Genomic DNA, 14,704 nt, shown 5'->3' on the forward strand with positions numbered 1-14,704 from the left:
ATATACAAAATATAAAACATAGAAATTCATTACCCTACATATATATTCTTAATAATAAATAATTCTACATTGATAAAGTGACCCCTTGCTTTTCCTTCCTATTATACCTACGTTTTGATTCATCTGGACCTTTGTCAAAAACGATGGAAACACAAATAAAAGGTAAGTCTCAAAAATATCTGATAAAAGAAGTTAAATGAAAGGTATAAAGGTCTTATCTCTATTTTATTTATAAACCTCCCTCTTTTATACACAGAAAATCTTAAGAAACAATTCAAATTTTAAACTTATAAATGTGTCTTTTTAAAAAAATGAATTAAACTTGTGATCAATAGGAAGTCTCTTATGGGTAAGGCATTTTAAAGATTGGAGAATCTAGGCCAGAAAAATTTTATTTACTGTAAATATTTATATTATATTTACTATTTTATCATAAGAAAGCAAAAGTCATTTGGCAAATTTAACTTCAATAACTCTCTGGATCGTATTACAGCATATCTACCCTAAGCAAACAGAGAAGCTTCAACTAATACATCATGTTCAAACAAAGTTATCTGAAGTTCTGAGAACACAGAGGTAAGAAACTAATAATTGACAATTCTGAAATACTTGCTTAAAGACAACAAACCGATTGTGAGACAATTTTTTCTACGGTAGAAATTGTAGAATTCTAGAATTTCTATGTAGAAATCGTAGAATTCTAGAATTTCTACGTGAAAAAAGAAATTTGTAAAAATTTACAAGCAAAATTACTGGTAATGGTTTCAGAGAGGACTTAAAATCTAAATTTTAGATACTAGATTTTGTTGGTCTAAGAATGTTTTAATCTAAGGATCATCACCATCAGGATGCCTGGGTGGCTCAGTCAATTGAGCATCCAACTTTGGCTCAGGTCATGATCTCATGGTTTGTGAGTTCCAGCACCACAATGGGCTCACCGCTATCAGCGCGGAACCCGCTTCAAATCCTCTGTCCCCCTCTCTGTGCCCATCCCACCATGCCTGTGCTCTCTCAGAAATAAAGGATAAACAAATAAAAATCATCACTGTCACTGACAAGAAAATCTTAACAGAAACGTTTCATTTTAGTAAAGTTTGAGCTAAAAAGTTAAAAATGCCTCCTAGATTAATAATCCTCTATAAAAATGGATTACGATATATTCACTCACAATGATACTATCAGATAAAAGGACCAATCCCATTTGGCAACAGGTAAGAGAGACTGCGCTTGCCTATCATTCTCTAGTTCACTCATAATTTGACACACACAGATATGTAACAATAAGTGTAAACTATAGTTCACTGGGAACTGTGGAGACTTTCTTCCTCACAATCTAAAGCAGAATTGAAAAGGCCCTGAGAACAGCAATCTTAAGCTTAAACTAATTCTAGTAAGAGAAATTTGTAATGGATGAAGGCTTAAAACTATTTTTTTAAAAACCATAACCTATTTATCAAAGAAAGATCACACATTCATCCCCCTCCCCAAACCCACCCTAATGAAGCTTGGCTGATAGCTTTGGGGGTTTTTTTGAAGATTATGTTAGTTTACTTATTAAGTACACTAAACCTCATGCTTCAATCAAAATCTCACAAACTAATGAAAATTAAATAACATCCTAGGTTAAATACATATTTATTCAAAAACATAGTTTACATCCTATTATGTATAAGTGCTCATATAAAAATAAAGAAGTATAAGAAAAACTCAATAATCACAAAATTACAACACAGCATGGGAAACAGAAAAACTAGTACACATAGCACAGAAGCAAGAATAAAGTAAACAGAAATGGGTTTTTCTGAAGTGTTTAATTCTATTTCTTCCTTCCTTTCTCCCCTGTCAGTCTTTAGGGAAATAGTATATCAAAAAAGAAAAGATAAGAGTTCACCCTTGGTTGGATTCTTGGGGAGGAGGGGTTGGAAAAGAGGAGCTATTTAAGAGAGGAACCCGAAGTTTCTAGGCAAAAGGAACAGGTATAAGCAAAGATATTTTAACATCTTGTTTGGGGAGTTAAATTCGATTCTTAAATCACACACACACACAAAAAAAAAAAAAAATTATGGAAGTCCATGCAAAAGAGTTGGATCTAAACCAACTTACATGCAGTGGAAAGCCACTGAAGGATTTTAAGTAGGAAAGAAACACGACCAGATTTCTGGCAATACTCTGGAGGAGGATAGTTAGAAGACCACTACTAGACTCCATGTGATATTGAGGGTCTAAACAAAGCAGCAGAAAGAGAATACACAGGATATGAAAATTACAGCTAATCATGGTATATAAAAGATAAAATCCTGGGGGAAGTGGGGCTGGAGAATACTCTTGTATGTCTTTTATTTTTCCTTTCATTTTAACTACATTAGCTAATCATTAACTTAGAATCTATGCAGGAGATTAAATGACCCAACACATAAAGAGGTACTCATTACAGAAGAAAATAAATGAGGAGCACCTGGGTGGCTCACTCGGTTAAGCATCTGACTTCAGCTTAGGTCATGATCTCACAGTTCATGAGTTTGAGTCCCGCAACAGGCTTTGTACTGACAGCTCAGAGCCTGGAGCCTGCCTCAGATTCTGTGTCTCCTTCTCTCTCTGCTCCTCCTCCCACTCGTGCTCTATTTCTCTCTGTTTCTCAAAAATAAATAAACATTAAAAAAATTTAAAACAAAAAAGAAATAGAAGAAGAAAATAAATGAATCTACAAAATGGCTTTTAAGGCAAACCTGCTTTAAAAGAAACCAAACAGGGGCGCCTGGGTGGCTCAGTCGGTTGGGCGTCCGACTTCGGCTCAGGTCATGATCTCACGGTCCGTGGGTTCGAGCCCCGCGTCGGGCTCTGTGCTGACAGCTCAGAGCCTGGAGCCCATTTCAGATTCTGTGTCTCCCTCTCTCTCTGCCCCTCCCTGTTCATGCTCTGTGTCTGTCTCAAAAATAAATAAATGTTAAAAAAAATTTAAAAAAAAAAGAAACCAAACACATTACAGTGAGGAGTAAAACAAAAACTGTCTGGCATTTAAATAATAAAGCTAATATGGGGTGCCTGGGTGTCTCAGTTGGTTGGGCATCCAACTTTGGCCTAGGTCATGATCTCACGGTTCCCAAGTTCAAGCCCACGTCGGGCTCCAGGCTGACAGCTCAGAGCCTGTAGCCTGCTTCAGATTGTGTGTGTGTGTGTGTGTGTGTGTGTCTCTCTCTCTCTCAAAAATAAACCAACATTAAAAAAACTTAAGTAATGCAGCTAATAATTATGGGGGAAGAAAGTTATAATAATTGGAACTACATGCTATTTCCTAAAAATAAAAAAAAATTCAAATGTTGATAGTATAACATAACATTCTTTCCATCATGTTTAATTTCCCATCTTAATCTTAAGGATCATTTCCCAAGAGTAGTTAAGGGCTACATCATTTTTCCCAAATGCCTCTTTCAAACCTTAATATTCAAATTACTTGTAAGAAAATACCAAAACACTCTTTTGAAGAAATTACTACGTTTACATCTGTTTCCCTTCTTCAACTGTTAAGCAGGTTAACTCTGCCAGAACCTCATTTGACAATAGCTTTGCATAATGCATAGGATTTTAGTAGTTCTCCAACAAAGTTTTCACAGACTTCACGAAACCCTGTATCTTTCATAAGATCTGCTAGTTTATTTTATAATACAACCACTTCTCATCTCTTCATCCACTAAAATAATCCTAATCCAAGGCACCACCTCCTCTCTTCTAGACTGTTATTTGCTTCCTAACTTTCTACCACAATTCCAATGGCAGGGTCGATACAGTCTCTCCTCCATCCTCCACATGGGTACCCCAGTAAAAATTTTAAAATCTAAATCAGTTCCTGCTCAAAACTCTCTCATGACTTTCTATCATATGTACACCTCATTCATGTGTCAGCTTAAATACTGCCTCCCCGGAGAAGCCAGACTATACAAACTGACATAGAATCCTGTTGCCACCCCATAATGTGCCTAGTTTTTCTTCCTAAGGTACTACTTATATGCTTTGTACTATTACTACATCATGTATTTGCTTGTTTGGTATCTCTCCCAATCTCACACAGACACCTACCGAAAGGTAAACTCCAATAAAGGGCAGGGAGTCTGTCAACCATACTCCCAACAGCTAGAACAGTGCCCAGCGTATTGGAGGCATTCAATAAAGAGAGCCCATTAAATGAATGTAATACTATATTGTCACATGTTAATAAAACCCATCTGTAAGAAACTGAATAATAAAGACATGGACACAATAAAAAGAAACGCTACTATTAAACAAGAGAGGACAATGGGAATTGTCAATTTATTAGTGAATATTTTGTGAGATGACAATTTTTGCTTACCTGCATACACTCACGTAATATTCCACTGACAAAGATCCCATATATTTCAGAAAGTGAACATTAAACTTAATGATAACAATATCCCACAGAATGAGTCATTCCCAAGTGTTTTAAAGAAAATAAAATATAAAGGAAAAAAAGTTGAATAACACAGCTAAAGTGACTCCAGAATCAACTTGAACTCACAAGGATTCTCCACAAATGGTTAATGAGGAAAATATCAAATATCCCAGGAACCTTCATTCATTAGAACATTCCTTGTGCCCCTTTCCCCTGCCTATCATACCAAATCAGATATAGAGTTTTCCTGAACTGACAGAGGTTTTGAAGGGTAGTGTAATTTCTCATACTGGCACTGAACAGCCTGATAACCCACATGTTCTCCTGTAACTATCTGTCTGAAAAGCTTCCACTGGACCATTATCCTAAGTGGACTGGCAAGTTAAAAACATGTAAAATTGCTCTTCCTTTGAACAATTCAAGCAAAAAAGTTCAAGTTCAAATTTCAGGTAGTACATATTTCATCCACTAGAACTTTAGAGCTAGAAGGAACCAGTGACATTTACTATATTTCACAAATACGGTCAGTCATTACTGCTACTCTATAACCTAGGGAAACCATCACAAGCAAAACCAATACAATCCCTGGTCTCATACAGCATATAGAAGAAAAGACAAATTAACAATAGAGTGTTATGAAGAAAATACCAGGGAGATCTAAATAACAGATTTAATGCCCTCATTTTCAATCTGGGGAAAGTGATGTGCCCAAGAAAATTCAACAGGTCAGGGGAAAAGCCCAAGGTTTTACTTTATAACTTTTTCCCTAATATTACCTACCATTTCAATTATAGATTTTTAAGGTCATCTGATTTTAATTTACAAGATGTTTAAAGCTACTATTATTTCAAGAAATTCACCAAACTTTTAACCCAACAGTGAATTCATAATATTACTTTATTCTACTAACTATTCATGGCATGAAAATTCAAAGCATTAAAGAAACAGATGGGCCATCTGAATCTCATTTCTACATCGTGACCAAAAGTAATTTCTCAGGGGTTTTGTACATTACACAGAAAAGGCTTCCAAGGACTACTACCATATGTGCATTTTGCAACATAAATCCTAAGTAATTACAAGTTTGAAGCTTTGTACCTGTGTGATGGAGAAGGAGCTTCAAATTGAGGCACTGTGCTATCCTCACTGACAGGAGAATACAAGCCGCTCATTTCCTGAAAGCACAATTATCTGAGTTATAGGAGACACTCCAAACAGAAGAAGTGTAAATCAAAATGAGATATATCATATTCCTTTCCAATCCCAGGTTTTATTAGTCCATTTTGTCTGAACATCCAAATTTCTCAAAGCTTCCTCTCCTCAGAGTACAAAAGTAAGAATATTTAAAAAGTTAAGAGATAGCCTTTCTATGGTACACATTCTTAAAGAACTAGAAAGTCTTTAATAAATATTGTTCATGCCGAATTAAGTCACCAAATGTAGAAATGGTCAAATGTAAATATTTCAGATGAGATGTACAGTATACGATGTGAACAGTGAACAAGCTAATCATTAATCCAAGTGAGAATCTACTGATTAATATTAAGATGCACATGACAGTATGGTAACTGGATCATTAGGTTCAGCTCTCTAAGTAGAGAAAAATAGGATGTGCCTACTTTAAAAATATCCCTGCAAATATTAAGAAAAGTAACTGTCCTCTTGACTCAAATATTAGCTTTTTGAAATAATGACTTAAATTGTAACTCATTAACTCAGAGGAAGAAGACTCCTAATTAACTATTATTGCATAAGTTATGTACCTCTAACTCATACCAACAACCAGGCCTTTTATTATGTGCTCTTTTGATTAATGGAAAAGCAGCAAATTTCAAAATGCCACTAAAGATACATAATCTGACAGAACTACTTCTGTATAATCCAAACTCAGTTCAATCATGCAGCCAAGCAAGGGACATAAATATAGGAGTAACAAGTTAGGAATGTCACGTGGGATACCGAATTTCCACAAAATATTAAACTCAAGATCATTTCACATGTTCTACATATCAGCAAAAGAAAATTACAACACATGTGAACAATTTAAAACATACACTAAATGTAAATGTAGCTGCAGAAAATAACGTCACATAATAGCCTATGACCCTCCAAAAGGTCCTCCGATGGATTTCCATAAGTAAACTGTATTATACTATAAATGCCTAACTATTGTCCCTGTGTTCTCCTAACTCTTTGTAAATTAACCTTAGCACGGTAGATACATAAAGAATTATTTACTTAATAAAAGAAGAAAATTGTGACATCATTTTAATAATAACCGAGGGTTTTGTGGGAGTTAATTTAAGTTACTATGATAGCATACCAAGAAAATTATTTTTTTCAATCTACCCAAGAATAATTATGGCAATAAAACAGTGAAAACAAATTTAGAACACATTTTATCATAAAGTGTTCAGAATGCTTCTTCTATAAAAATGCACTCTGAATTAAAACTAAAGTAACATCTGTTACTTTCGATACAATGAAAACAAATCCCATAAATTCAAGGCAGTAATTTAAAGGAAAAGGGACAATTTCATGAAACTGAAAATTGCTAGAGATGTGAGAAATTCTTGATCTCTTACTTCCACTCTTTTAATATCCTCTTCCAAAACACTCAGCTCCTTCTGGATCTGTTCCAGTTGCTGCAGACAAAAGAGAGAGGGGGAAAAAAAGCCTAAACCAAACCACACTGGCATCACCATGGTCATAAAATAACTTCACATTTGGAAAATAATTCCTAGAAAACTGAGCACTAATAGGGATTGCAGGGATGAAAAATTGCAGACAAAAAGAGTTGAAAGTTCCATGTTAAAAAGTAAATGTAGAGACTTAATAATTAAGAAAACACAATTCTGTACTTCTTTAATGCAACACGGATTGACTTTATACAGACTTTATTAAGATACAAATGAACAAAAATGACAATGTGACTTAATAAAAATATAAAACGTCCAAATACTTTCGAATTACCTCATTTGTTAGTAGTTAATGTCAACATGTCTGTTGTTAACCCCATTTTAAAAATAGAAATTAGTTTCATAGAGGTTAAATCCCACCACCCAAAAGCAATCACAAGTTAGCATCTTAACATTTCCTTCCCTCTTAAGCATGTTTTTTAATTTTTAAAGTATTTTTTATCTTCTTTTTTAAGTTTATTTGTTGGGGGGGGGGGGGCAGAGACAGAGGGATAGAGAGAGAATCCCAAGCAGGCTCCACACTGTCGGTGCAGAGCCTAATGCAAGCCTGAACTCACAAACCATGAGATCATGATCTGAGCCAAACTTGGACTCTTAACCAACTGAGACACCTAGGTGTCCCTCAAGCATTTTTTTTAAAACATGTTTACAATATTTAATCTTTGATATCTTACCCACTGCATCATAACCTTTTCCCATGCCATTAAAATGCAAACATTTTAACTGCTAAATCACATTCAACAATATATTTAACCATTCTCATCTTACTAGAGATTTATGCTATTTGCCTGAGTGATTCTGGAACATGAGCCTGCATTTCAACTTTTATTAAAAGATTATTAGGGGGGCCTGGGTGGTTCATTGGGTTGAGCATCTGACTTTGGCTCAGGTCATGATCTCACAGTCTATGAGTCTGAGCCCCACATCGGGCTCACTGCTGCCAGCACAGAGCCCACTTCAGATCCCCTGTTCCCCTCTCTTTGCCCTTCCATTTCTTGCTCTCTCTCTCAAATAAATAAATAAATAAATACTTTTTTTAAAAAAAGGAAAGATTTTTTAAAAAAAAATATTATTAAAATGAAGTTAATCAAAAAACAAAATAGTTAGGAAGGCTTCATTATGTTAAACTGCTTTCCAGAAACACTACACAAATTTATATTTCTACCACCAGTATATATAAGCGACTATCTTAATGTAAACCAAATAAACAGAACCAATTTTTAAAATGTAAAATAACAAAAATGAATACTTCTACTTATCACAAGATGTGAAACAGGTTCTACTGCACATTAGGAAAATGAAAAGCACAGAAAAGCTAAATGACTTGTCCGAGATCACTCAGAACGTAAGTGGCAGAACTGGTGTTCAAATCACAGCAGCTCTCTTGCTCCAGAATTCATGCTGTTAAACCATTAAGCTATACTATTTCTTGAAAACAGTACCTCATTATTTAACCTTTTATTTCTTTAATGACTGGTAAGGGTAAGCAGACTTTCAAGGTTTTATTAACATTAGTACCTTCTCTTCTGTGGCAATACATACATAATGGGTAATATAATTGATAACTTACTGCTAATAAACACTGAGAAGAACAGGATTTAGAAAACTATAGCCCTTGCCCTCATGGAACTCAGTCCAGGGGAGAAATAAACAAGTAAGCCAACAGTTGAAATAGCGTAGGAAACATGATGATGATGGTATGCACACAGAATGTAAGAGAAGGTTGCTCCTAACATAGATGGAAAACTGGGGAACAGGGGAGAGGCAACTGGGTAAGTGAAATTAGATCTGAAATCAAATGAAAGGCTGAACCTTGAAGGACTAACAATTCTGCTAGGGAAAGCAGGGAGGAAAGAGAAAGATCTAAAAGCTATGATAAAGGAGAATAATAAATCTGAAGCTATGATAACGAATAAAATCACCCAATGTCAACCAGTTTGGTCAGCAGAGATGAGGAAAAAACGACATGGTAGGGAGAACAGCAATGTTTAAGAGATGGGCAAAGGACGATGGGGCAGCCCTGCACGAACTACCGTGAAATGCAAAGCGGCAGCCACACAACCCGAACACAAGACAGCATACTACCACAGAAACCATGGAGGAGTGGGGGGTGAGTGTAAAAAAATAATTAGCGTTTGTCAAAAGCTTTCAACTCTTCTATCCACCGTAATAAATTTTTCTCCACCCTAAAATTTTTCACTCAATACTCCCACCTTAACTGAAACCTTGCTCTCCCCCCAAAGACAAAGTCTATCTTGGAATTCTTTCAAATAAACGCTGATCAACTGATACTCACACGCCCCATGCTTCACAGGGGACTTACCACTTCTACTGCATATCATGCCCATTTCCAATAATCAGTCTTCTACTCCAAACCACTCTGGTCTGGTTCAATCTAAGCAGCCAAATCACTCTAGGGATCTTAGCCTTCTATAAACAACCCAGTCACTTCCTGTCATCACTGACGCCTCTTGTCTTTTGCCTTTTGGTTCATGCATATTTTCAACTCCAGTGATCTTAAGCTCTGATTCGACAAAGCATCCCATGGTCATCAATTAACCTTTATCATTAATTACCCTGAAATGTTCCACTCTTCAAATCTTTATTTAAACAAATGCTAGGGGTCTTTAGTATGAGCGCTTTAAAAATTAAATTTAGGGTTACCTGAGTGGCTTAGTCAGTTAAGCGTCTGACTTCAGCTCAAGTCAGATCTCACGGTTCGTTACTATGACTCCCACATTGGGCTCTGTGCTGACAGCTCAGAGCCTGGATCCTGCTTCAGATTCTGTGTCTCCCCCTCTCTCTGTCCCTGCCCTTTTAGTACTCTCTCTCTCTTTCTCTCTCTCTGTCTCTCTCTCTCTCAAAAATAAATAAGCATTTTAAAAAAAGTTACATTTAGGGGCGCCTGGGTGGCTCAGTCGGTTAAGCGTCCGACTTCAGCTCAGGTCATGATCTCGCGGTCCGTGAGTTCGAGCCCCGCGTCGGGCTCTGTGCTGACCACTCAGAGCCTGGAGCCTGTTTCGGATTCTGTGTCTCCCTCTCTCTCTGACCCTCCCCCATTCATGCTCTGTCTCTCTCTGTCTCAAAAATAAATAAACGTTAAAAAAAAAATTTTTTTTTAAGTTACATTTAAAAGAAAGATGAGGGGCGCCTGGGTGGCTCAGTCACTTAAGTGTCCGACTTTGGCTCAGGTCATGATGTCACGGTTTGTGAGTTCGAGCCCCACATCAGGCTCTGTGCTGACAGCTCAGGAGTCCGGAGCCTGCTTCAGATTCTGTGTCTCCCTCTCTCTCTGCTCGTCCCTCACACTCTGTCTCTTTCTAAGTAAAATAAAGATTTTTATATATATGAAAAATGAAAGTAAACATCTACAATATCAACATCCAAAGATAGCCAACATCACTGGTAGGATACATAACATACAATAACTAAGATCAAATTAATAATTTTCATTCCACTTTTGAACTTGAAACACCAGAAAAAAATTCCAATATCTCCTGAAATCCCAAATTATTAAACTCAATAATTTATTATTATTAAACTCTGAAGATAATGTCCCATCCTTTTAGTATCCCAAAAAGCTCTGGCTGGATAACATACATATTATTATATATGGATGATGCTATATATGAGGTGAACTACACAAAACTGCCAGTGTTCAACAATTTTTACTTCCAAAACCAGTAATTTCATATGGTTCAACTTAAAAAAACTATCACACTAGAATAAATATCCTGAGTATATATCATTTGTTCTCCCTGGAAAATGGGAGAATTTTTGTTTTAAGATTTCAATTATACTCTACTTTTTTTTTGAAGACAGAATAAGTTCACAGACAATCAAAAACCTGGGAATATAAAAATAAAAATATTATAAAATCTAAAAATAAAACTAAGGTACAAGTGCTGCCCTAATATATACATGTAGAACATAAAACAAAATGATGTAACCTACCTATGTGAAAAAGCCTGAAAAAGTATCAAGACAAAAAAAATTTTCAAGATTGGAGAAATGGAAATCACTTAGCACATATTAAATCTGCGACATTTACATTTAATGATGAGATTCTGAAGGGGTTCAGTTAAGTTACTGGGGCACTACGATACTGTGATTTATAATAAGAAATTCATAATTGGTCTTATTCGGCTCCTGGACACAGCTCCTAAAATGCTTGATGGTAAGTGTCCTTCTGTGTGCTTAATGACATGACTGGTGGCTGGCGCTCCTGTAGAGCCTCCAGATGAGGGCTGGTTGCCAAGGGAACCAAGTATATAATTAGGTTGGGACTTTCAGCCCACTACACCATGCCCAGGTAAGGGAGAAGGACTGGAGATTGAGTTTAGTCACACCTTTGCAATGAAGCCTCCAAAAAATCCGCTAACAGAAGGTGTTTGAAGGGCTTCTGGTTTGGTGAACACGTGGAGATGCTGAGAGGGGGGTCACACCTGGAGAGTGTATGAAAGCTCTGGGCCCCTTCCCATCTACCTTGTTCTGCACATCTCTTGTATCTGGCTGCTCCTGAGTTGTATCCTTTTATAATGAAGTGGTAACCTAGCAAGTAACTGTTTTCCTTAGTTCTGCAAGTTATCAAACCCAAGGAGGAGGTCATAGGAACCTCCAATTTATAGTCAATCAGAAGAACAGGTGACAAGGTGAACTGCAATTTGCATCTGAAGTGGCATCTCAGTCTTGTGGGACTGAGCCATTAACCTGTGGGATCTGAGGCTAACTCCAGGTAGACAGTGACAGAATCGAATTGCACTGGAGGACACCCAGTTGGGTGTCCACAGAGAACTGAAGAACTGCTTATGTAAGAATCACTCACATATATGGTAGCCAGAAGTATGAGAGCAGAGTGATAAGGGAAGCAAGTATTTTCCCATCAGGCAACAATGCAAGACACTACAGTAATAGAAAAGAGAAGAAAGACACAGGACAACAATTCTAAGGAAATAGAAAAGAGAATTAATCTAAATTCACCCTTCAAACATGTTTTGTAACTGGGAGCAGCAGGATCTAGAATAAAAGTATAAATCAGAGTTGAAGAATGTTTTGGTGATATGGAGAAAGTCCACAAAGATAAACTACCATTACCTGGATGAAAACTGATCACAAATTGGGAATGATATCCAAAATCAACCCTGGATTGTATCATCATGAGTTTAGGGATTACTAAAAATAATAATAAATACATATGATGGAGAAATGCTTGAAGCTCAGTCTTAAACCTGTATTAAGGCACTTTCAACACAGCATGATGTACCAAAACCCAAAGAAAATTTAAAGAAACATTTAAATTTAATAAGTGAAGGTTAAAAAAAAAAAAAAGTGAAGTTTCAGAATCCCTTAAGACTAAAATGTAAAAGAATTCAAAAATAAAGAGCCCCCTTTTACAGACATTTGCTTTGCGGCTTATAGATGTCATTTGTACTGAGTTACTGACCTACACATGATTTAATAAAAATATGCTAAAGTGTTAAACTTAATGTTTAAACTTTGTTTTTTAAAAGATAATATAATTAGAATAAATTGTAGCTGCCAAGACTATTTCAAACATCTGACATTTTCAAATCTGAAAAAAAGAATACTGGAACACTTTCAGGAAAAAGAAAATGGGTGAAAAACGAGAATAGCAAATTTTCATGTACTATATATAAAAACTATAATGAGATACCAGTGTATACCTATTAGAGCATCAAATCCAGAACAACGACAACATCAAATGCTGACAAGAATATACAGCAATAGGAGCTCTCATTTATTCCTGGTGGGAAAGAAGAATGGCACAACCACTTTGGAAGACAGTTCAGCAATTTCTTTAAAAAGTAAACATAATCTTAGCATGATTCAGTAATCATGCTCCTTGGTATCTACCCAAAGGAGTTGAAAACTTATGTCCACACAAAACCATATTTATAGCAGCTTCCTTCATAACTGCTAACACTTGGAAGGAACCAAGATGTCTTTCAATAGGCAAAGTGTAAACATTATCACATTCAGACAACAGAATGTTATTCAGCATGAAGAAATGGACTTTCTGGGTTGTAAGGGTGGCTCAGTCGGTTAAGCGTCCGACTTTGGCTCAGGTCATGATCTCACAGTTCATGAGTTCAAGCCCCACACTAAGCTCTGCACTGGTGGTGCAGGGCCTGCTTGGGATTCTCTCTCCCTTTCTCTCTCTGCCCCTTCCCCATTTGTGCACTCTCTCTCTCTGAAAATAAATTTAAAAATAAACTTTAAAGAAGAAATGGGCTTTCAAACTATGAAAAGACATGGAGGAAATTTAAACACATATTACTAAGTAAAAAAAGCCAATGTGAAAGGCTACATAGTGTTTAATTCCAACTCAATGACATTCTGGAAAAGGCAAAACTAAGGAAACACTAAAAAATCAGCGATTGCCATGGGTTGGAGATAAGGAATGGGATGAACAGATGGAGCACAGAGGAATTTAAGGGCAATGAAAATACTCTGTATGATACTATAATGATGGATACATGTCATTACACATTTCTCCAAACCCACAGAACGTACATAACCAAGAGTGAACCCCAAAGTAAACAACAGACTTTGGGTGATTATAACATGTCAGGTTCATGAATTTTAACAAAGATACCCTCTGGTGAGGGATATTAATGGGGGAAGCCTTTGCACATGTGAGGGCAGGGGGTATATGGAAAATCTCTGTACCTTCTCACTTTTGCTGTGAACCTAAAACTTCTGTAAAGAAACAAAGTCTTTAAAAATATATGGAAGACGTGGTTACACTTATTCTAAGAGTTATTACCAAAAACAAAGCAAATTTAGCCATATGAGGTACAAACTAAAGTTATACCACCACCCCATAAATATACACATACTTAATACATAAATCCTATAACAGCAGGCAGGCTTAATTATAAGCCTTCATTCAGCCCCCTGATTGTAATTTTTTTTTTTAAGTTGAGAAGAAAGCATAGAACAAGCAAGACAAAAAAAAAAAAAAAGAGAGAGAGAGAGAGAGAGAGAGAGAGAGAGAAAGAAAGAAAGAAAAGGAAAGAGAAGAAAAAAGAAACTGGACCACAGGTGACATATGGAGATGGCTTACTTAAAAGCAAATGTAGGGGTGCCTAAGTGGCTCAGTCAACTAAGCATGTGACTCTTGATTTCGGCTAAACTCATGATCTCAAGATCCTGAGCTCAAGCATTGCCCTCCTCCCCCCAGCACCCCACCTTGAGGCTCCAGGCCCAGCCTGGAGTCTAATTAAGATATTCTTCCTCTCTCTCTCTCTCTCTCTCTCTCTCTCTCTCAAAACAATTTAAAAATTAAAATGTTTTTAAAAAAACAAATGTAAATAGATATCAACACCAGTACTGTGTGATAAGTTACAAATATAAGGTAATATCTACAGCAACCCTTAAAAAATGTATACAAAGAAATGTACTCAAAACCATTATGAATAAATAAAAATAAAATTCTAAGAAGCATTCAGATAACCCTTAAGAAGAAAACATAAAAAAACAGGGGCACCTAGGTGGCTCAGTTGGTTAAGCGTCCAACTTCAGCTCAGGTCATGACCTCATGGTTCATGAGTTTGAACCCCGCATCAGGTTCTGTGCT

The 14,704-nt window shown here is 36.3% G+C and overlaps 1 protein-coding gene across 9 annotated transcripts in view; it reads right to left on the bottom strand.

The window, feature by feature from the left end:
• Positions 1–14,704, bottom strand: part of COP1 (COP1 E3 ubiquitin ligase) — a 256,822-nt gene that overhangs the window by 173,707 nt on the left and 68,411 nt on the right. For 7 of the 9 annotated variants that reach the window (XR_006214220.1, XM_042976913.1, XM_042976910.1 and 4 more), the window contains 2 exons: positions 6,991–7,050; positions 5,504–5,580 (listed from right to left, as the gene is read on the bottom strand). Coding sequence is in view for 8 of the 9 variants with exons in the window: in XM_042976913.1 (XP_042832847.1) it covers positions 5,504–5,580; positions 6,991–7,050 (137 nt within the window). In the remaining variant the exon portion in view is untranslated. The remainder of the gene's footprint in view (positions 1–5,503; positions 5,581–6,990; positions 7,051–14,704) is intronic. The other 2 variants (XM_042976914.1, XM_042976912.1) reach the window with 1 other exon arrangement.

The sequence above is a fragment of the Panthera tigris genome, chromosome F3 (assembly GCF_018350195.1).
Source record: "Panthera tigris isolate Pti1 chromosome F3, P.tigris_Pti1_mat1.1, whole genome shotgun sequence".
Lineage (NCBI taxonomy): Eukaryota > Metazoa > Chordata > Mammalia > Carnivora > Felidae > Panthera > Panthera tigris.